Source organism: Anser brachyrhynchus (genome assembly GCF_964034855.1).
Source record: "Anser brachyrhynchus genome assembly, chromosome: Z".
Taxonomy (NCBI): Eukaryota; Metazoa; Chordata; class Aves; order Anseriformes; family Anatidae; genus Anser; species Anser brachyrhynchus.
In genome coordinates this window covers 15,842,011-15,859,270 of record NC_137697.1, presented here as the reverse complement: position 1 = coordinate 15,859,270, position 17,260 = coordinate 15,842,011, and the positions used below count along the sequence as shown (strand labels likewise).

Below are 17,260 nucleotides of genomic sequence, written 5' to 3'. Positions count from 1 at the left end.
GCGGTTTTACTGGTCCCCTTCGTGGCTTCGCCAAGAATAGAGAATTCTGCCATTTCGTGGTCACTCTGCCCAAGACAGTTCCTGACCACCACATCTCCCACCAGTCCGTCACTGTTTGTGAACAGAAGGTCTAGCGGGGCACCTCCCCTAGTAGGCTTACTGACCAGCTGCGTCAGGAAGCTATCTTCCACGCTCTCCAGAAACCTCCTAGACTGCTTCCTCTGGGCTGTGTTGTGCTTCCAGCATATGTCTGGGAAGTTGAAGTCCCCCATGAGGACAAGACCTGATGATTTTGCAACTTCTGCCAGCTGCCTGTAGAACTCCTCATCCGTCTCCTCATCCTGGTTCGGTGGTCTGTAACAGACCCTCACCAGGATGCTTGCCTTGTTGGCCTTCCTGCTGATCCTAACCCACAGAGACTCAACCTTATCAGTCCCAGCCTCAAGTTCCACAACATCAAAACACTCTCTAATATAGAGAGCCACACCACTACCCCTTCTGTGCTGCCTGTCCCTTCTGAAGAGCCTATAGCCAGACATTGCAGCTCTCCAGTCATGAGAGTGATCCCACCACGTTTCCATGATGACAACCAAGTCATAGCCTGCCTGCTGCACGATGGCTTCCAGTTCCTCTTGTTTGTTACCCATGCTGCGTGCATTAGTGTAGATGCACTTCAGTCGGGCCATTGCCTTCTCCTCTGGCCTTGCCATTGTTCCCCCTGGCACAGCTCCAACAAGCCTTATTTCAGCCCCGTCCCTCTTCTTACCTAGTTTAAAGCCCTTCTTATACTTCTCTGCTGTTAGGAAGAAATCTCTTAATCTCATATTTTGCCCTATTGATTTTTGCAGGCTCAATTCTTTCTCAAGCACTTAGTGTTTTTGACATTGCTATACAGCGTCACCCAGAGAGCTAGAAACCACTTCAGTCAGAAGGTTTCTTATGACTGTTGGTCAGCAGCCCCCAGTGAATCAGCAATATGGGCTTAGGCTGGATGCTATACCAACTTGTCCTTAGACGTTTCCTCATTGTCATGTTGGGAAACTGCCTTCTTTTGATACAGCAAAGACTCAGAAATTTGCTGCAGTAATGCATATGTCTTGCACAAAGGGATGTAAGATAACGCATTCCTCCATTTAAATTTTGGTTTCTGAATGGCAGATGGTAGAATACTTTTTTTAATGCTCTGAGTCAGCTCATTGACATGCTCCACTTTCAATTAATCCCCGCCCCCCCCCCCCCCCTTTTTTTGTGATATATAGTTGTAATTGATTATATTAACCTGCCAAGGCAGAAAGAGTAAAATTTAAATAAACACAGTGAGAATTTGGTTTGAGGACTCTAATATCTTTATTCTAACTTCTGCGTGGAAACTTCATATTTTTGGGGTATTGTAAGACACGTGACCTGCTTCATCTTAATAACTGCTTTTTTTCTATTAAAATTAGAAAAAAAAAGTAGAAAAAAAAAACAGTAGAAAATGGCAGCTCATTGGCAAGCAGATCATTTTTTAATCTAGATTGCATAAAAGCCCAAACCATTCTCAGTATTACAGTATACCAAAGATTTCTCAAGAGTACTGGCAGCTTTATTGGTTGCTTTTAATTCATTTTAAAAACTCATATATTTCCCTTCCATATGAAAAATTAAAAAGAGTAGGAAAGCCAAATGAGCATACAAAATACTAATTTTAACCGCTTGGATGGCATGTCCATTGAAGAGAGCTGGCAAATGCTGCTGAAACTACAAGAACTCAGACTAATTATTTTTGAATGGAGTGTGAATGCTGCAGGCGGGGATGCCATTATTAAATGACATTTGTTGTTAAAGAAAAAAAAAAAGAAAAAAAAAGATATACCCCATGCCCAGGAGAGTCCCCAGTGACGCCCAATCAGAAATTATCCTATCTCATGTCACCAGCCCCCTGCATTTATATCTTTTAGGGTGACATACTATTGGCTGCTAGTTAGGCTCTATGGGAGGGATTAGTGGCACTCTTTGTGGCTTCCCCTTCAGATCCTTATTTGGTAGCTGTTGATAGAACAAGTCTTTACAGCAGCTGAGCATCTTGACATACATTATTCATTAAGTCCTGGTGTTCGGGAAATATGCATATCCCTAGCTCTTTAGATATTTCTTCAACTCATACAATATGTCTCTTCAATACTGCCTCTGAGTGCTTGGAGTTTTATAAATGGCATTTATACAATCGGAAGACCACACGGTTGGATTTCATTTCAGAGTGCCTCCTGTGCACACAGTTGCTGAGAACCTGAAGATCAGCGAAAAGAATTAAGAGAGAAGAGAAGGCTTCTTTCTTGTTGAAAGTCTTTTGCTGTATCAGATAGCAAAGAACTGAATAGCTTAGATTTGGTAGTATAGAAAAAAAAATCAAAAATGCCTGAGGCAAACTATTTACTCTCAGTTTCTTGGGGCTACATAAAGGTAGGATTTTGTTTTACCTTTTGAGAACCTTGATTTGCGGTGCATGATTGCATGATTACTGGATAGCACGAGTATTTGCGGGTAAAAGGACTATGAGTAATATGCATATAAAGTCAAAATCAGAAAAGCAAGGCTTTGTTCAGCAGGGAGAATGTACTGCACAGTATATAGTCTTTCTTATAAATTGTGCTGGGACTTTTAAAATAATTGCTATAATGGATAATTATACCAAGTGTAGAGCCATATAAATTCAGAAGAGTTTTGTGTTCCTTTATGAAAGATTGCTACAGAACTGTATTTCTAGATGTTAAAACATTTCACAAAAAAAAAAAAAAACCTCAAAACTGAGATAGCATACAATGGAAGACAGCATGATTAAAGAGGCTGAGGATAATGGATGAATGCATGACTCATACTGGCTTTAACAGCTGAAGAAATGTGAAATTATCAACAGTATGTTCCAGCAGCATTTTCTGGTAGCCTGTGTGTATGTGACAGCTTATTGATTAAAACACTGGGACACTGAAAATTATGTTCTTCTAAGATTGATCTATATTATTATGTAGAGAAGCTTTGAACTAGCTTGAAACTGCAGTAATGCTAGAAAATAGAATTAAATAAGCTTTATCTCTTTTATGGGAAAGTTTCTCACCAATTAATTAAATCAATATGCCATTCAACAAAATTCACTTAATACAGAACCATATGTGAGCTTTGTTTTACCCCTACTTTTGTGTTTGTGCTTAAAAATAATGTTTTCTTATGATTTTATTTATGAAGTATGTAAAAAGGAAAAAAAATGAAACAATCTTATTCTTGACAAGCAGTAACTGTTCCACATCATAGTATTAAAAAATAAATAAATCTCATTTCTACTGAACTAAGTAATGCAAGTATTTAATTAAATCACTAAATATAAGCATTATATTCACACATGACTGAATCTGTTATGCTCACTTGTATTTATATCCACTTTTATCACAGATTTGTTTTAAAAGTAGAAATATAAAATCCTCATTAGGTCATTGTGTCCGATCAGGTCATTGTGACCATTTTCTGCTATTGGAGAATTATTACAATATATTCTCAGGGATTTTGTTCAGTCATCTGTGAAGAGACTGAAGTCCATTATGCTATCTAGGTGGATTCTTTTCTCATTTACCAAAAATATAAGATGGAATTATTTTCCGTGTAGCTGAGAGGTATTTATTTTACATTGCTTGGAAGTATATTCTGGATTTCCAGGCAGCTGCTGTAATTTTTTTACTTGGTCAATCACAAAAATTCAATCATTGATCTTCAAAAAAAATTTCACTGTTGCTACATAGCCTTTAAAATGGATATAAATTTTTAATATTTAAAGTTCAGCAAAGAGCGTGATAGCTGTAGTTGATTACACATGGTAAAATATGTCCTGTATAGACAGTGTCCTGTACTGTGTATAGGCAATGATTTTAGTTAAGAAGCTAAATAGTACTTAAATGTAATTTTAGCATAGTGCTTTCTAAGTTCACAGAATACATGTTTTAGGAAAAATATGAAGATCTATCTGCTCTTTCTGACAGTCAAAATTGAATAATTTAGGATATTTTTGAAATATTAAGGAAAATTGAAATGTCTTAGTCTCAGAGATCATGACATGTATTTACATTTCTCACTACACATATATTCGTAATTTCTGTATGCTTCAGGCTGTGCTATATTATCTTCTGTTAAATTATATTGGAGAGAATGGTGGTCAGATGGATGCCAGAGATTGTCTCTGGCTATCTTTGAGAATGTTTCCTTGAAACAGTGAATACTACTGTCGCAATGCCAGGCTTGGAGACAGGAGCCTGACTATAGGTTATGAATTAAAAACCTGTTTGTGATCTTAATGTAAATTAAATGCATGGGCTTCCAACCAGCATTCTTATTTTTTGAGAATGCTTTTTACTTATTAAGAGTCTTGTTAAAGAAATTTTTGCACTGATAAACATTAAAAACAGAAGCCTTATATTAACCTCTAAGACTGGCCTGTTTTCAGTTCCTTTTCTTTTTTTTTTTTTTTTTGTAGAATACACCCCTTTCCAAACCCCATAAAATAATATAGTTTATTATATTTTAAGTTATGAAAGTATTTTTAAAATAGCAATTATACATACTTCAGAAACAAAACACACTGCAATGTGTGATATTCCAAATATTGAATGCATGTTTCCTGTATGTATTGTATCCGTGTAAGCATTTAGAAGTGTTATCTAGAAAAGAAGCAGCCAAAAAAATTGAATCTGAGATCTGTTGCCATGTTGATTTGGGAACCCGTGCAAAGAAAGACTCCAGTGCTTTCAAGCATTCTAGTTCCAGCCTCTGCAGGGTTTGGAGCTCAATTAACACTCAGATTGAAGGACTGCCAGGTAGGGGCCTTTTGGTCCATGGACCGCCTTCATGCCTTAGCTTTACCTTCTTTGCTGTTGCCAAAGGTAGTGGTTACCTCTTTACAGTCCTTGGGATGCAGCAGATTGCCTATTCATGAAAAGAAAGCCCGGGTGGAAGAAGCCCTCCTGGGGCATCTATGTCAAGCGTGGTTCCGCATCCTTCCGCAGACTGCACATTTACTTCAGCTTTGAGTTACTGATCCACGGACTTTAAGCAAAAATGGAATCAGTAGACCCAATATATATTGAGTGCAGTCCAAACTTTTCATAGCCATGAACTGACTCTGTAGTTAGATTGTCTCCTTATCTTGGGAATTGAACATGAATCTTCTTCTTGCTATAGGCACCAAGTCTCCCCAGAATTACACTAGTGCTTTGGTCACAATTTGGGAATATATTTACTGCAAAAGGCTGTCCAAATTTTTTTTATATACCTTTGTTGACATCTGAAAAAAAATATTATTTTTTTTTCTTCCACTAAAAAAACATTTAAATTTACCCTAGGTTGATAGCAGCGTTCTACAGAGACACGGACACACTGCTATGAGCCCAGAAGGACCTAAACTACCTAGTTCAGTCCCCACTGTGTAATCTGTTCTTTGGAGATGACCACTATTTAGGAAACTGTTCATGTCTCAGCACTTTTATTCTCACTCTATGAGACTTTTCATATTTTTTTGTTGAACTCTGCTGCTGTGACATCAGTATTCAGTAGTGAAGAACTGTATAATTGAATTAATGGATGTTTTATAGCCTGTCCATTTCCACAGGGAATTTCCTAGAATATAGCTGAGGGCAGTGATAGTCCAAAGGGTAGTTGTGTCATTTTTTCAGTCTAACAGTGCCTGGCCTGTAAAGTGAGAAAACCCTTACGAAGAATACAATGTATGCATAGCTCATCCAAAAACCTCTGATTGCTACCTGTGCAAAGCTGACAATATTATAATTAAAGTGTATGTAACAACATATTCGATCCATTGTGATTGATTTTCTTCAACTACAAAACTATGTGGCATTCAGATTTTTAAAATTCCTACTCAAAATAATATCTTTAACATTTACTATTTCAAGGATTTTTCATGTTTTGACTTGTTTTGAATAAAGAGCTAAACATTATTTCCAAGATGAGAAATGAAGAGAGAATATGAGCAGTCTAGCCAAGTTTCAGGCACTTAAAAGAGATGTTTTCTGGTTGTTACAGAAACTTCCCTGATTTGCAATAAGATCTTGTGGGAGCAACATGAAAGTTAGGCAGAATTTCATTCTCAAATAATAATGCAAGGATGCATAAATATGTGCAAAATGGTGCTCTATGAAACAGCAAGTTTTTGAGAAATTTGTAAATTCTGGAAAAAGTAGAGGCTTTGGGATTTTTTTTCCCTATATTTTAGGAGAAAAAAAAAATTCTCCCAAAGGACAAGATATTAAACACCAAAAGATTAAGTAATATACAGATATACTGCAAAAGGACATAATCAAGAAAACTATTTCAACATCTTAATTGCTGTTCAATTAATGCTCTTTTGTTTTTCTCATGCTGCATTGTTGTTCTTCATCAGAAACAGCTGTCTGCGTATGGTCTCCAACTCCATATGTTCCAGTGTGGATGACGGTCATAAGGCTTTGTCATGTATAATTAGGAAATCAAAGCCATTTTCTAAACTCCACAGTCCAGATGTTCTCAGAATAGATGTCAATTAAAGCTGTGTTGGTGTTGCGTCAGCAACATGTGAAAGAACGTGAGGAAATCACATTTCTACATTCCTTTAAAGCCCAAAGGCTTCTCTCATTGAATTCACTGTTAGCAGGAGGGCTTTCAAAAGCGTGGGGACTTGTTTTACTGTATGCTCATATTCAGCAGCAATGTAGTCTTCACCAGGTTTTATGCTGATGGTCTAGCTTATGTGCTCTGTTGTCTTTCGGGGTGATGTGAGGTGGGCAAGACTTTGCATCAAACCACTCAGGAACATAAGATTGGAAGAGACTGCTGTGTCTCTTGTGGGCAGCCCATACAATTGTGGTCGGCCCATACAATAAAGATTTAGTTGGAAATTCTTAAAGAATGTCTATTCCATAAACTCCACAAGATGATTCCAAGTATACAGTAAAAAAAAAAAAAAAAAAAAAAAAGGTTAAAAGACAAAATTGTATTCAATGCAGGAAAACAAAAGCAGAGATTGAGATCAGCAAGGTGTACCGAACTTCTGTGTTTATATGATATTATTTCTGTGCAACACAGAAATGGACTAAATTCTAAGCCACAGGTGAGGGCAAAAAAGACGTACAGTGATTATTTCTCTGACCAGGTTGTAAATTGTCCTCCTCGCTGCTGGTCATTATTAAGTGAGCTTAACACTGAGTGTGCAAACAGGACACCAGTCAATCACTTGAGAAAATGTAATGCCTTTAGCAGCATCACCATGTGCATCACCATGTGCATCATCTGCATTCTTTAACTGGAACTAGCCCCCAGTGTTAGCAAGTAATGTATACCCTGTCTTTCTCCTTCTGTGCCCCCAGTTAAATTTATGGAGCAGAGGAAAAAAAAAAACCCTTCTTGTATCCTGCTGTATCAGGTAGTTGAGAAAAAAAAGCATAGTATAAACACTAAGTTGTTCTTTCAAACATGGGAAATTTTTAAGTAGATGGAGAGCTCCTGAGCCATAGTTACTGTGGCTGGATGGTCTTTTTTTGAAGTGTGGCAAGTGATCCAATTGTGTTGCTCTGCAGCTGCTAAAACAGCTTGGCAACGTTGGGCATTAGCTAGGATGGCTTATCAGGAAGCAGGCAGACAGATGAGGACTATTGAGGGGGATCCATGGGCATTAGCTGTATTAAACCGAGAAAGAAAGAATGTTGGAGTGGTAATGGATTTACTGATGACAGACCTGTAAGTTAATGCCATTTTGTCAAATTCTTGCATTTTTATTAAGATTCTTATGTATGATATTTAATTTAAAGCTTCAGTTTCTGGGTATAGTCTGGAGACAAATAATCTACAACTTTGTCAGTTTTTGCTTTAAATAATTCAATTTTTCACCTTGGGTGCAGAACAAAAGAACAACAACAAAAAACACACCTATGTAAGTGTGTCTTAAATGCATGTTAAAAGTTTCAAGGTCTTTTAAAAATACTTTCAGAATTTTTGGCCCAGTCATGTTATTTCTTGGCAGGCTTGACTCATTTTTTTAAAACATTTGTAACATTGGTGACGAACATCTGACTTCACTATGGAGACTAGCACTGGTCTCATGCAGAATATATAGCTGTGTAGTTCATAGCCTACGTAACCGTATTTGCGTTATGGTTCAGATTTTCAGAAATCTGTTGAGTACTTGCTAGCACACAGCTGTATCTGAGATCAAAGTTGTGCCTTTGGCTTGTGACAGAAGTATAATTTGTTGTAGGAGTCTTTGTAGAGGGAAATTCCTGGGCTGGTGGTATGTCAAGATTGCAGGAAAATGCGGTGGCTAATGGTTAGAATGTTATATTAAAGGTAATTTTTATATTGTGTGAGCAATACAGTAATTGGTGACTTCCAAAGACATTGAGAAGAAAATAACACCTTTCACTGTTCAAAACTTCTTTGAAGTAAGGGCTTTGATGATTCCACTGTGGTGGAAAGGAGATGGTCAATGTTTAGTCTACTGCTTTATCTAGTATATAGAAGAAGGATTTTGTAATTTTCAGCATAAAAGGAATGTTTACAGGGTTATATAATAAGGATAACTATTGCTTAATATAGTAAATGATCATGTCTAGCTGAAAAAGTAGAAAATGAATCTGAAAAGGGCTGAAAATTATTTGGCCTTGTTAATACAAAAGAAGACGGGAAACTAACAACAAAATGAAAAAATGGCACAATGGCAGACAATATTCAGTAGTGACAGCTATTAATTTGCACTGGAAGGAACTGGTTGAATTGATAATAAATATTGCTGAGTTGTATTTATTGGTAATATCAAGGCAGAGCTATATTACTATATGTGAAATGACATGTAATATAGAGCTGCGTTGCACAATTAACATATGGTACACAATGCTGCAGGTTCTCTCTGTGGAAGGAAGCACTTCTTCCCACACCTGTTTAGGTGGTGGAGCCCTGGAACAGGTTGCTCAGAGAGGTTGTTCAGTCTCCTCCTTGGAGACCTTCAAAAGACATTGTCCTGCGCATCCTGCTCTGGGTGTCCCTGCTTGAGCAGGGTTTGGGCCAGATGGACCCAGAGGTCCCTGCCAGCCTCAGCCATTCCAGGATTCTTTGAAGGTATCCTGGGCTCTTGAAGGAGTAAAGAAAGACTCAATTATAATGATGCAATCAATTAACGCTTTGTGGAATGCTAATATGCACTCACATCAAATAGGCTGCCCGTGTGAATTAAGAGGAAAGGAAGAGGTTTTCAAGGATGGTTGTTTTCTACTCTGATGTTTCATACAAACACTGTCAATTTTCTGAGACATTTCTGACCAGAAGTGGCAAGTCATTGGTCTGGTCGATTAAAATATTTTTAAGTAAAAGATAAGCCTACATATTGGTGTGTAGGAAATCAGTAAGATATTTTGATGTTTTTAAGGAGTGCCGTCAAATTCTTTAGATTAATGACAAGGGAAGAAACTTGAAAGGTTTTGAAAAGTATGTCAAATATATACAAATAGATTAATTTATAAATATGATAAGAAACTCCTAGTAGATAAGGGATCTTGTGTAAATATGTTTGCATTTTCTCTTCAAATTAAAAAAAAAAAAAAAAACATGACAAGAAAGGAACATTAATTATTTCTGAGTTTATGCTTATGCCTTACAGCTTTCAGTTACAAGTAGGACCCTGTGCCTCAGCAATCGAATCGTGATTCAGTGTTTTAGGTGGTTAAGAGTTATGTTTTTCAACAGATAAGGAAGTTAGTAGGGAAGAGCAATATTATACGTCATTTTTGCTTTCACTGGTATCTTAGTTTAGTGTATGTTCTTACTGTTGTGTCCTTCCCCCTGTTATAAATTGACTGCATCTGCATTTTCTCATCCTAACCAAAATATGTCTTGATCACTAACTTATGCTTTTTTGTTTTTGGTTTTCCTTTTCAGTTTAAAAGAATGCTCAACCGGGAGCTAACCCACCTTTCTGAAATGAGCAGATCAGGCAATCAGGTCTCTGAATATATATCAAACACATTCTTAGGTAAGACCATGATGAGAGCTAACTTTTTTGCCTTTGTTCTTTTTAGTCTCTTTCTGTGTTGTGATAGAGCTTAAAAGCAGGTAGCTTTCCATATAATTTTCTGTTTTCAGAAGCTGTACATTCAGTACAGAGGTTATGGTAAATCCATTCATTTACAGCTTGTTTAGTTTGTGTGTGTGGTTTCCCTGTGTACTTGCAGAAAAATAGTCATCTACATATTTTCATTATTATATTGCTACCATATTAAGAAATGAATATATAATAGATTGAGTATTTCATATATTTAAAATAGTTCTTCCATTCTGTTTCCCTTATGGCCAGAAGGAAAGTTAGAACAAAGAGGTTTCAGTGTGCTGAAGGCACACAAACACATGTAACCTCATTAAATCTCACAGTACATGGTTCTGATGTTTTGGTATTCCCTGCCTGCACATGAGAAAGCTGATGAATTTTACTAAGTCAACATCTGAACAGACTGCTGCCAGAGAATTTGTGCAGCTAAAGAGCTTGCACTGTGGGATGTGAGCACTGAAAATCCTGACATGATATTATGAAGACTGTGTTTCTTTCTCTATAGCTTTGCAGAAGGCAATGTTCTGTTCTGTTTTGTTTTTCATATGTATATAAAACTGGTGAAAATGAATAAAACTTGGTTCCATGTGGTTGATTGTGAACAAGAAAATAAAGTTAATATATAAATTTTAAGGAAGTTTTGAGTGAAACACAACTGGTTTGTGACTGTGCACATAAGGGGAAGCACAGCTGGATATATCTAAATTAGGATAGCAAATACATTAAAAAGGGCCAAGGCTAAGATAAATTTTGTTTTATTTGTGTGAGATAGCTGGGGCTTTTTGTGCTTTTTGGAAAGAAGTGGGGTTTTTTAAAGTCCCATTTTGTCCTGCTGGTCACCGTAACCTAAATGGATCTCTTCATGTGCCCATTCAGTTTATCCATGATTGCAGTAGCTGCCTGAGAAGTGCAGCACAGCAGGGTTTCATAAAAGAAGAAAGAGATATGCCTGTGTTGTGGAGAAGCGCTATTGCAGAGCTTCAGGAGCCACTTAGGCTAACTGAAAAGACTTAGATACCAGTCTCTGTATGGCTTTGCTTGAAAACTTAAGGCTCATTTTGACAGGGTAAGGAAATGCATCTGTCTACCTTTCAGAGGAGACCTCGGTATGGAGCAGAAAGAGCACTGGAAACGCAATCACTTACAAATTGCTGAGCTATGGGTTTTCTTTAGTGGCTGCATATAAATGAAAACCTAGGCTGCTAAAAAAAATTGTGTACCAGAGGAATACAATGGGGAAAATACCTGAGATACAGAATTATTGCTTAAATCTAGTATTTCCAAAATATGCTGTCTCAACATATAGATTCTGAGATACAATGAAAAGAGGGAAAATATTCTCTCCACAGAAAATTCAAATGAATCTAGTAAATTGTTTTCTTAATACATAACTAATCTCCTGAACATCTACAGACTTTCACATTTGAGATCTAGGAAGATGTAATGAGAAAACAGTTTTTAATGTTTTTCTTCTTTAAAATAGATAGACTGTTTTCCTAGGTAGGACTGTATGAGATGTATGAAGTTATTCTTTCTGACAACTAATATATTTCTTGTGTAAGAATCAAGGTTCCTATCTTGAGTCTGATAATATGTAAGCTTTTTATTTTTCAGTGTAATTAATCTGTTTTCCTCTGAAGTGAAAGTGTAAGAGAACCTGTCAACGAGTATAACATAATCAGGGTCAAAATGGCAAGTTACCTTTTCTAGATGTTCAGATAGGCCTGGGATACTTTGCCTCATTATTGCAAAAGCATAGGCAATCCCGTGGAATTCCTTAGGAGATTTAAAGTCGTTCAGACAAGACCCTTCCTTTCACTTGAGTTGCTCTGACAAATCAGCGTATGAACCTCCCTTTGATGGGTCTAAACGTTGTGCATATGACCAAAACCATAACCATCAAAACATGAACACGGGTCCCTGCTCCTCATCTGTTGTCGGTTTGCACCAGTCAAAAGCTCTAGTACTTATCCTCCCCCTTTTTTCCTGATTGTCCGCAAGCAGAGAGCAAAGTAGGGGGGAGTGGAAGGGGGACTGGAGAACTTGGTGCTGCAGGCTAAAGCTTGGTGACATTTCTGCAGTCTCTTCTTCATTCTGATTTGTTTGGAATTTGAAGTGTCCAGTAAAGGCAGACTGCTAAAGGGTAATTAAAAAAGAAATGAAAAAAAAAAAAGAAAAAAGAAAAAAAAAAGAATAAAGTGAAGAAGCAAACACAATAACAATCTAGAAATTAGGAACGGACTCACTAACCTTGCCTGGTTTCAGTGTCTTTCTTGAATATGACCATTGCAGGAAGGATAAAGTAAACATCTATTTTTAGGAGTCCCAATTTTCTTCTTTGTTGTTGTTCTTTTTGTTTCTTTTAAGTTGTTTTTAAATCGTAGTTTTCACTCAGCTCCTGTGTTAGAAACATACGTCCTTGATATTCCTTGTTCTGCTGGAATATTTCTTAAGGACAAGAAAAGATGCAGGCACATCTTATCAGAGAAGAGATGAGTTGAAGGAAGTTATTAAAACACTACATTTAAAAAATAGCATGAATAAAATGAACAAAAACTAATGCAAATTCCTAGCAGTTTTTGGCAGGAAAATCCTCTGTTGCACCAATTTCAGTTTTCTCTGTGGACCACAGGTGTCTGCAGTGCTCCACACCCCCATACTGTTTCTGCAGTGATCAGACGACAATAGCCTAAATACACTTTATTATCCCTTTGATCTTTGCCTATAGTGGTAGTAAGATTTGCTGGCACAGACATTGAGGTATATGAAATAATGCCACTGATACTGCTGTGGTAGCAAAAGGCCACAAGACAGAACTCTTTTTTTTTTTTTTTTTTTAGCAAAATAGTCTTTTTTTCAGTATTACTTACTCTGTTTGAGAGGTGCTATAAATTGTAACAGAAAAGAGCTGCATTTCAGATGTGAGCTGCCTCTACATGCAAAGCATTTGTTGATGAGGCATCACTGGCAAAAGCTTTTCTGAGCTGTACAGATAGCATAAACAGAGCCAGCCCCCTTTAAGGGGGTTTTGGAAAGGTTTACATGACATACTGTTTTATTTTTTTTAGTGTTTTTTTTTTTTCCCCCAGAAAATAAAAAAATTCAAATTTTCTTGCCAAGTGAAAATACAGACTTCTGTTCACCTGTAATAACATTTATAAATGAAAGAGCTAACAATATCAGCAGGGCTACGGGTGCAGGGAAAGTGGAAATTAGACAGTCACAAGGCATATTTAAAGCCAGTTCAGAAATCTGTGAAATAGAGCGCTGCTTTAGTGAGGACCTGGTCTATGTTTGTCTCATTTCATATTTTAACTGCTGTTGATATGAAATATCTGTTGAAAATTCTCCAGCCACAAATATAAACAAATAAAAAAGTTTTGTTAAGCATTACAACATCCATAATATGAAACTCAGCAGTAAAGCAAGCAAAAATATTTGTAATTCATATCAAAAATATCTTTTTCTTCATTCTTTTGAAGACAAACAACATGAAGTTGAAATTCCTTCTCCGACGCAGAAAGAGAAAGAGAAAAAGAAGAGGCCAATGTCTCAGATCAGTGGAGTCAAAAAACTGATGCACAGCTCCAGCTTAACTAATTCCAGTATTCCCAGATTTGGAGTTAAAACAGACCAAGAAGATGTTCTTGCCAAGGTAGAGAATATTTAAATCCTTGAATTTAAACCGTTGAATTGAAATAGAGGTTGGTCAGGTGGAGTTACCAATATTATTCCATCTTTCACTTACAGCTGTTGATTGCAAGCTGTAGCAGTAAAGGCTGATCTCACTTAAAATAATGTAAATCCAGTGAAGTGGAAGAGTGAACTGAAATCAGAATCAGGCCGTAAGGGTTGATTTCTGCTTGAACAGGATTTCAACAGCAATGTTTCCTGTCAGTTGCATATATTAATAATAATAATGCTGCATATTCCTTAATAATACCTGAGGAAGGAAGAATAAACTTATATACTGTCAGAGGAATGAAAATCTACAGCAGACCCATGCTTTTCAAAATTGCACAACTGTATAGCATTAGAGCTATCCTTGCACATCCTGTCTTCAACTCCATTTTCCATGTACATATTTTGTTTTTAGGGACACTTATTGAGATTTTTGCACCAGCAACAATTTGGCAATAATCTAACACTGGTATAAAGTGATTATTCATTCAGTTTTAGATGTTTGTATTTGGAAATATGCCTATCAATATGTTCTCAGGAATCTCCCTATTTATTTCAACAGCCTGTTTTTGAGGATCAGGAAGACAGCAGCAGAACTGCAGTGTCTCTGCAGTTCACCTCCTCACTGAACTTTGCTCTTACTAGGCAGTGAGATAGAAAGGGTGTCAGCTCATTCAAGATAATGCTGCATCTCTTCCTCTGGAGCAATCCACTTAAAAGTGGCATTCTTTCCTCCCTAGTGAATTAAAATCAGGAGAGGTGGTAGATGCAAGTGCAAACATTACAAGATTAGTAGCAGCAGCTTTCCCCCTTTCAGAGTTTAGCATATAATTTTCACAGTGACTCTAGCAGGCATCAAGCTTTGCATTTTCATGAGTCTGCCATTTGTAGCTGTTTTAATCAAAAAATTCTGGAATCTGTGTGTTAGATTTCAGTGGTTCTGTTGCTTGATTCTGTCCTAGGAACTAGAAGATGTGAACAAATGGGGCCTTCAGGTTTTCCGAGTAGCAGAACTATCTGGAAACAGACCTTTGACAGTCATCATGCACACCATTTTTCAGGCAAGTAGGAGCAGCCATACTGCTTCATGCTTATCTCAGAGATTTTTCTGTGCTTTGTAATCTGAGTTGTTTCCCTTTTTCTTTTCTAGGAACGAGATTTGTTAAAAACATTTAAAATTCCAGTAGACACTTTAATAACTTACCTGATGACCCTAGAAGATCATTACCATGCAGATGTGGCATATCACAATAACATACATGCTGCAGATGTTGTTCAGTCAACGCATGTCCTGCTATCAACCCCAGCATTAGAGGTAAACTACACCGAGGTGGGAAAGAGGCAGGCATGAGAGAAAGGAACACACTAAGACTTTTCTCAACTAAATGATAAACATTTTAGTTTCTGCAATATTTCTCAAAAAAAAATCTTGATATTTCGTAAGTTCCTCTCTCTAAAGATACTTTGTGAGGATCCAGATTTATTTGTATGTAAATATTGTGCAGAAAATGTCATGTTTTTCTTCAAAGTCATGGTCTTATACTTGCAGATTTGTGCTGTCATAACCTTTTTTGTTGTAACGCAATTTGTAACTTGTTTCCATCATTTCGCTATTAACTGCATCCTGTTCCGTCATTACTTTCCATGTGGGACTCTCACTAACCACAGTGGAATTGCATAGGAAAGACAGTGATAAAACAGGATTCTCTCAATAAGGCCATTTGTTTATTTTTTTGTTGTTGTTTTCAAATTGTGCATATTTGTTCTGAACCTGAATGACAGTTGGCAAAGATCCACAAAGACTCTGGAATTCTCTTGGGAAAGATTTTCTATATCTCAAAGAGGGAGATCAGCTTATGCTCTTAAATCCCCACCATCTTCACCAAACAGCTAAACTGAACATCAGGAGCATTTTTTGATTTTATTGTTTTTTTGTTTGTTTGTTTGTTTGATTGTATTTAAATCAACTGTTTTTGATGACCTTGCTCTCTGCAGTTTTAACCAGTAAAATGGCAGTATCTGCCCAATGCCATTGCTGATCTACGTACTTCTAAGCTGTTCTTGATCAGTTATGAAAGCCATTATGTAACTTGGGAACTTGTAACAACCGGGGATAGGACTCAGTGACACGCGAGGTCCCTTGCAGTCCTTGCTTCCTATCTTCCTAATATTCTCATACAAAGAAACATCAGTAAATGCTAAGTAAGATTCCTTGTAGTCTATCACCGTTTCCTTTAGTGTCATTGAGGAGATGTTCATTCTTCAAATGCAGGACTGTGTGTTTATTGTGTAACATAGACATGTCAGATGTAACATTAAAGAATCTGGCAGGAATTTTTAACTTGAATTTGTGCTATGGGTCAGAAATCTAAATCTGTAACTACTGGTTTAATAAAAGTTGATTTATTTATAGACTGAAGCTGCAAAACACTTCAGTTGTTACTGAATTTAGTGATGCTGTCAGTGTGAAGTAAGGATAGTTTTACTTTCATGGCCAAGCTTGAAATATTTATGGAATTCTACATAATGGATGATTTTACAAAAGGTTGTGTTAACCTATGTGTAAAATATCTTCTTAAGATTCCAGATGCATTTCAAATGTGTTTTTTTAATGTTCAGATCGAGATTAAAAGTAGTCCTTTTACTGAAACCATTTTTTCATTGATTAGTGATTGTCATTTCTGTTTCGTGGTTTTCTAGGCAGTGTTCACTGATTTGGAGATTCTTGCAGCAATTTTTGCCAGTGCAATACATGATGTAGATCATCCTGGGGTTTCAAACCAGTTTCTTATCAACACAAGTAAGTTTGATGTTCAGTGGTTTTCTCAAAAATTTGTTGCAAGATCTGCACATAGCACCTGAGAAATACAAAATCTGTTAATTGTTTGCTTTTATTTGTACCTTTTGGTAAATAGGTAGATGTTTGTTTTTTCAACTGGATAATGTTTTGTATTACTTGTAACTTTAGAAATAATATACACAGTACTGGTTAGCAAGAATTAATAAGACATGAAAAATAAGACATGAACTATAATCCTGCCACTACTTCAATGTATTGGATGTGGTCTCTTTCCTGGAAATTGGTTGGTTTAAATTAAATATATAAATAAAGTTGTGGGAGATGAAGTAAGATTATATAAAATACCCCCCAAAAAGAAAGAAAAACAACCGTTAATGTGCTTATACTGCATATGGTATGACCAAGGATAGCAATACTTTTTTTAAGAAATTTAGAAAGCAAGTTTTCTGTTTAGAAATGGGACTGGTAGATGCATTTCTGTCTCTGCCTGGCTGCTGTACTTTTTTTCTGATCTCTGCATAGTCATGCCTCATGGACTGAATTTTCTCAGCCGGCCCCTGTGACTGTGGCAAATGTCTTCTCTTTTTTTTTCTTTCTATGAGACTCAGTGATGCTTCATATATGGAGGGTCAAGCCCCAGTGAAAAGAGACCCTAACACCATCTCCAAATGTGA

At 36.8% G+C, this 17,260-nt stretch overlaps 1 protein-coding gene across 8 annotated transcripts in view; it reads left to right on the top strand.

Annotated features, from left to right (window-relative positions):
• PDE4D (phosphodiesterase 4D) overlaps positions 1 to 17,260 on the top strand; it is a 305,421-nt gene that overhangs the window by 278,188 nt on the left and 9,973 nt on the right. For 7 of the 8 annotated variants that reach the window (XM_080573437.1, XM_080573438.1, XM_080573434.1 and 4 more), the window contains 5 exons: positions 9,940 to 10,033; positions 13,588 to 13,760; positions 14,749 to 14,847; positions 14,937 to 15,101; positions 16,487 to 16,586. In XM_080573437.1, the coding sequence (XP_080429563.1) occupies positions 9,940 to 10,033; positions 13,588 to 13,760; positions 14,749 to 14,847; positions 14,937 to 15,101; positions 16,487 to 16,586 (631 nt within the window). Of the gene's footprint in view, positions 1 to 2,236; positions 2,443 to 9,939; positions 10,034 to 13,587; positions 13,761 to 14,748; positions 14,848 to 14,936; positions 15,102 to 16,486; positions 16,587 to 17,260 lie in introns of those variants that run through there. The other variant, XM_080573440.1, reaches the window with a different exon arrangement.